Here is a 6,363-nt window from a genome sequence, read left to right on the forward strand (position 1 = left end):
TCCTCGCTTCGACATCCGGAGACCTTTAATATAATTAATCTATATATATATATATATATATATATATATATATATATATATAATAACAAATATATAATCACGAATTTAAATGTCTTATGAAATATATAAGGACTTAAACCTTTATTTTTTATTTTACCTTTTTGAAAGTAAATGTATAATAGATTAATGAAATTTTTACAGTTATTAGAACGACATCAAACACACGATGACGCATGAATCGGATAATTTTTAATTAATAAATATATATGAATAATCAAAAATTATCCGATTTAAGTCGTGTTTGATGTCTTTTAATTGCAAAAATTCAGTAAATAAATATATTATAAAATTATAATTTTACTTTTACTATTTTAATTGTATATATGCGCACGTATATATAATATATATTCATCCGTGCGCGTACGTAGTGTATACATATATGTATATGTTAAAATGTAAAAATATCGCATATAAAATATATATATATCTTTTTTTAAATTTATTTATATACGCGAAATGTATTTCTTATCTATAATTTATGGATATAAGATGTGTGGACACACATGCGTAAGAAATGATTTTAGATTTTACTTCTAGAAATGAAAGTGGATGTATTTAGCACGGACATGAACCAAATAATCGATGGTATCGAAAAGTGGATGTGGATACGTAGTTCCAATTCCTAAAAGTGGATGCACGGCGCTGCTGTACGGCCTAGTAAAAGCGTCCCACGAAAATCGCCGGCATGGCCTCTCTCAGGCTTCTCTCTGTCTGTACATATACCTCACTGATGCTATGTCCGCCGCGCATGCGCGAGAAAACCCGGCCCGTCTCACAACACTGACGCTTATGCGCCTATGCAAGTTTGTGTGCTCCCCGCTTAAGTATTGTTTCTGAACGCAGCCCAGGGTACATAAGGAGCACCCTGGGTAATTCCTCAAGAACTTTCTGAACACATGTGGGTAAAGGTACCTTTTCATGTGTCGCTCATCGCTCGTTTTCGGCGATATAATGACGTCACGTAATCGCTAGCGACATGATTTTCTAGTTGGATTTTTCTAACTACAAGCGATATTAACAAGTGTGAAAGCAACTTTGAAATTTATGAATCAAATGGATAATCAAAGTGTAAATAATTTTATAATGAATATTAAACATATATAATAATAATATTTTATAATGTTATTTTATATGTAATGAAAATGTAAATATAAATCTGTTGATATAGGTTATGTCAAAAATATAACAATCTTTTATATAACAGCAAGAAAGGATTTAATTAAATTAAATATTTTTTGTAGATTGAGTATGTTTACACATGCGGAATATGTGAGACTATATGTGATGCAGATGAAATATCAACACATCAATGTCTCGAAGGATATTCCAATTGTACTACGGATGAGAATTTGTATTTTTATCCTGTTTTAGGTAGAATGTTAATATTCATAAATTTTATTTAAGTTAATTACAAAATAAAAATATTTTTTTAAATTAGTTAATTACTCAATCTACAAAAAATATTTAATTTAATTAAATGCTTTCTTGCTGTTATACAAAAGATTGTTATATTTTTGACATAACCTATATCAACAGATTTATATTTACATTTTCATTACATATAAAATAACATTATAAAATATTATTATTATTATATATGTTTAATATTCATTATAAAATTACTTACACTTTGATTATCCATTTGATTCATAAATTTCAAAGTTGTCTTTCACACTTGTTAATAATATCGCTTGTAGTTAGAAAAATCCAACTACAAAATCATGTCGCTAGCGATTACGTGACGTCATTATATCGCCGAAAACGAGCGATGAGCGACACATGAAAAGGTACCTTAAAGATAGCTTTTCCACCATTGATGTGTTTTTTGACTTTCTGAACGAGTTCAGAGACATTTATACCCTGCGGGTAACGTTTACGAACGCAGCCTAGGTTGCAAATGCCCTCGTTGCCAGTTGACAATTGCGGATTGACCAATCAGAGCAAAGCTACTTGTCAGCTGATTGATCAATCCGCAATTGTCAACTGGCAACGAGGGCATTTGCAACCTATTGTGGAATGACCCTTATAGTTGTATATAATATAGATTGTACATATATAATATACACACATGTAGTTACACATATGAATATCTACCGGTCTGATTTTGGCATTACATTTTATCGTGTAATCGCTTGTGATATCGCTTGTATTTTTGCTTAATAATAACTGTGTGCGGTTATTTGTTACTTGTGTGTAGAAAAGAAAATAACGTTTATTTCTCGCCGGCGCTAATTAGGGTGAATCTGCGTCTAATTAATACTGGATAATTTGGTTAATTCAATCTTCTTTGTCTATTATAGGTAAGATTTTGAAATCGAAGCGAATTACTACTTCACAACAGCACTAATTAAATTTTATTAATTAAATTATATTAATACAAAACAATAATTTCAAGGACGATCTGATTGCATATAACAAACTCAAATTTTATACAGTAATAATTTTTTTCTATTAGATGGTTAATTAAAATTATACACGATGTTGTAGATGAAATTTTATTGTATTGAAACAGACAAAATTACATCTTTTTTTACATTATTTTATTACAATATAAAATGTAAGTACCATTTTAACTGAGCTATTTATTTTTTCATAATTTTTAAATTAAATTAATGATTAAGATTTATAATTGCATACAATAGTTACATTGCATAAAAAATTTTATTTTGTTATTAGAATTTATTTATTTCATTTTTATCAATTATTTAATCAATTATAATTCGTCATTGACAATGTAATGTATTGAATTATTTCATTTTATATAATTTTTTGTATAATTATTAATATTACGGAACATACTATTATCGTTAAAAATGTTTGCGTTTCTATACATGTATATGTATATTTTTAATTGCCTAGTTCAATCTTGCAAAAAGAACAAAGATTTTGTAATCCAATGTGTAATTAGTCTGTATACATATATATTAGGGATTATTGCTGCATGTTATTGTATATGTTATGTTTTTGCTTATCTCTTGAGTGATATTATTGAATTACGCAGAATTATTGAAATAATCGATATGGAACCATCGGCGTCTTTTTAATTGCAATGTTCACACGGTGGTTTAGGATATTTAAGATAGGTATGCGGAATTTTTAGTTTTTATTCAAATATAATGCAAGTTTTAAACAGTTTGACAAAATTTAACAATTAAAATAACACATGTTAGAAAAATTAACTAATTTAATTACTTAAAAATCTAATTTATCTGGCAAAGAGAGAGAGAAAAAGAGAAAAGAAAAAGTACAAAATTAACAAAAAAATGTTATATTTTTTTTAGACTACGTCAGTATGATTCACAAAGGACCACGTCCCTTAGTATTATGCGGCCCTTCGGGTAGTGGAAAGAGTACTTTGATAAAGCGATTGTTTGACGAGTTTCCTGATACCTTCAAGTTTTCGGTATCTCATACAACCAGAGTGCCCAGGCCTGGCGAAGAGGATGGGACGCACTATCACTTTACGAATAAGGAGAAAATGGAAGAACAGATCAAGAATGGCGAGTTTATTGAAAGCGCTACATTTAGCGGGAATTTATATGGCACTAGGTATTAAGAAAAAAAATATGTAATATATCTAGATGTAAATATAATATAAATATATTGAAATAACACGATTTAATTGCCTTTGTAGCAAGCAGGCGATTGAAGAAGTGCAACGTTTGGGAAAGATATGCGTATTAGACATTGACATACAGGGTGTAAAACAAATAAAATGCACCCATCTTAATCCACTTTACGTTTTCATAAAACCGCCATCGGTTCTGGAGTTGGAGCTACGGTTGAAAACTAGGAACACAGAAACTGAAGAGTCATTGCAACGCAGATTGGCAGTTGCCAAAACTGAACTTGAATATGGTATGCTCACATATTATAAAAAATATTATACAAACATATTATAAAAAAAAGTTTGCTTATAAAACGTATTTATAGAGATAAAATGGATATCCAAACCCATTTGAAATAGAAAATGCAAAATAGTTGGAACCTTTCCATTTGAAAATGCAAAATACTTGTTAAATACCCATAAAATAGGAAATGAAAAATAGGTATTTTTATAATGATGCTTTAAAATAAAAATAATTTTATTTAAATATTTATATTTTTATATTTATTTATATTTAAATTCTTATTTTTTATTTATATTTCTTACTATTATTTCTTATACCTAAATTTTTATTTTTTAAATATAAACTTGAATTATATAAATATTTACATATGGAATTACAAAAAATGTTTGCCTATATTTTTTAGACATTTATTTATTCTTTTAAAATAACATTTTGATTACAATGCTCTTTAAAAATCAAATATGCCTTCAGAAAAAAAATTTAAAGAGAAGGTTCCCTATTTTTTTCTATAAGGTTTCATAATTAGAACCAGCGATGTTAGAATGAGGTGGTATCAATGGCATTATTGCGTTTTACACATACATGTTATTGATACCTCGATTAATTTTTAATTTGCAAAAAAATGCATTTGAAATAAAAAATGGGTGAAAACCATTTAAATGGAAATGTAAAATAGTTTCTCAAAAAAATGTATTTGAAATGCAAAATACAAAATAGGCACTTCACATTTTGTATTTCCATTTTAAATGCATCTTTTAAATAATGCACATCTCTGCATATTTATCAGATTACTCTTTAAAATCTGCATAATATATATTTATGTTTATAGGTGAAACACCGGGTAACTTCGATATTATCATAGAAAATGATAATTTGGAAACAGCATACAAGGTTTTACACAATTTTATATTGACCAATTTTAATCTTCAATGCAAAACAGGTGAATAAAACTGTTCTGTTTTTGTTTTTGATGCAAATGATATTGATCTTTCTACTGTGTGTTAAATGTATATACCACACAAGTATTTTCATTACAAAGATCATTACATTGTGATCACAAATATGATAATACAATGGAATCTCTTAATATGGAAGAGATTTTACGAGGTTCCACTGTATAATAATTTGAGATTCTCTACAAAAATATTCAGTCAAAACAACGAGTTAGTCTAGAGACGAAATTTGATGGATTACTCGTATATTAGGACACAGAATAGCTTGACAAAATGTTGAGAAATTATTTTAATACATTTAATCGACATATACATATAATTAAAATATGTATACATGTGACTTATGAGTTAAAATTATAGCTGTAAATTCATGTTACTAATTGTGTATTTTTACGTTCGCATATTTATACTTGCTATATTTAAATTATTGTTATTTTTCTGAAAATAATGATAAATGCAACAGTCGCATATTTTTATTACAGTAAATTTTTCAGTAATTTGATAATTATAAAGCAAATTATGAAAGAAAAAGAGTTCCATTATAATGTTGATGCAATATATTGCACTAAATACATATATATATTTTAGCTAATTTTTCTTTATTAAAAATAAAAGATCCACTCTTTTATAGAAGTAAGACAAAATTTTCAGAGTAGAATTTTAGCTAGCATTCAAAAAGTAACTTAAAGAGATAAACATAGAGTTTTAGCTGTAGCTAACTGAGACTATTCACCAAAAAAGGTTGTGTTCCAATAGAGTAGGCTATCTGTAAAATATACTTACGATTTCGTACTTATCTTCGTGATAAATATACAAACATAATATAGTCATTCCTGGTTTACATCGTGACAGTGTCAGATTTCATATGATCATGCCAAGTACTTAGAACTAAGATTATAAAAAAAATGTAAACATTCCTGTAAAATTTGCGTTTACATTATAAATAACTATTTATATTTTTATTAAAAAAATTGTAAAAGAAAAATATTTCCTAAGTTATTAAGGTAAAACTATATGCTTGTTTCATACGCTTACGAGTTTCAATACGCTTGCGCGCAGTTGGAAAACTTTAATTGTCTATAGTTTAATAATTTATAATTTGACTTAAAAAATCGGTATATTATATAAAATATATTTTTATGAGTCTGATTATATATAACATAGAAAAATGATGGGGAATTACTAGAAGCCAAGTTACATTATACATAATAAACCGAATTTGCTCTTGCATCTTAAAATGAGATATTATAAACAAAGAAAAAAAAATATCTAGAATTAAAACATTAACCTAAAATTAACATTAACCTAATGTTAATTAACATTAACATGTTAACATGTAAATTAACATTAACCTCAGGTTAGTGTAACTTATAGAGATAAGTGTCGCGGAAAATATTTTATTGTAGGTATATACGCTATTACAGAGAATATATGATGTTACGCATGTATAGATTCAATGGTATATTCAATAAATAGTTTGAGATAGATATATCATTTGT

At 27.2% G+C, this 6,363-nt stretch overlaps 1 protein-coding gene across 2 annotated transcripts; it reads left to right on the top strand.

The window, feature by feature from the left end:
• The first annotated feature begins 2,059 nt into the window (after positions 1 to 2,059).
• On the top strand, positions 2,060 to 6,132 carry LOC145948656 (guanylate kinase-like). Of its 2 annotated transcripts, XM_083058282.1 has the most exons (5): positions 2,060 to 2,360; positions 3,062 to 3,143; positions 3,342 to 3,609; positions 3,695 to 3,918; positions 4,741 to 6,132. In XM_083058282.1, the coding sequence occupies exons 2-5, from the start codon at positions 3,110 to 3,112 to the stop codon at positions 4,857 to 4,859; spliced, it is 645 nt and encodes a 214-aa protein (XP_082914408.1). In that variant the 5' UTR covers positions 2,060 to 2,360; positions 3,062 to 3,109; the 3' UTR covers positions 4,860 to 6,132. The 2 variants fall into 2 exon arrangements, with proteins under 2 accessions (XP_082914408.1, XP_082914409.1); XM_083058283.1 differs by lacking the exon at positions 3,062 to 3,143 and having other exon boundaries at positions 2,066 to 2,360.
• Positions 6,133 to 6,363: the final 231 nt, after the last annotated feature.

Source organism: Prenolepis imparis, unplaced genomic scaffold (assembly GCF_030444845.1).
Source record: "Prenolepis imparis isolate NDT839.2.m4 unplaced genomic scaffold, iyPreImpa1.0 SCAF_535, whole genome shotgun sequence".
NCBI lineage: Eukaryota > Metazoa > Arthropoda > Insecta > Hymenoptera > Formicidae > Prenolepis > Prenolepis imparis.

What these genes read in the sequence shown, in the direction of transcription:
- LOC145948656 (XM_083058282.1), top strand. Translation starts at nt 3,110, where the DNA reads ATGTTCACACGGTGGTTTAGGATATTTAAGATAG. An exon ending in GTTTAGGATATTTAAGATAG is followed by an intron (nt 3,144 to 3,341) that starts GTATGCGGAATT and finishes TATTTTTTTTAG; the next exon opens with ACTACGTCAGTATGATTCAC. An exon ending in CAAAACTGAACTTGAATATG is followed by an intron (nt 3,919 to 4,740) that starts GTATGCTCACAT and finishes TTATGTTTATAG; the next exon opens with GTGAAACACCGGGTAACTTC.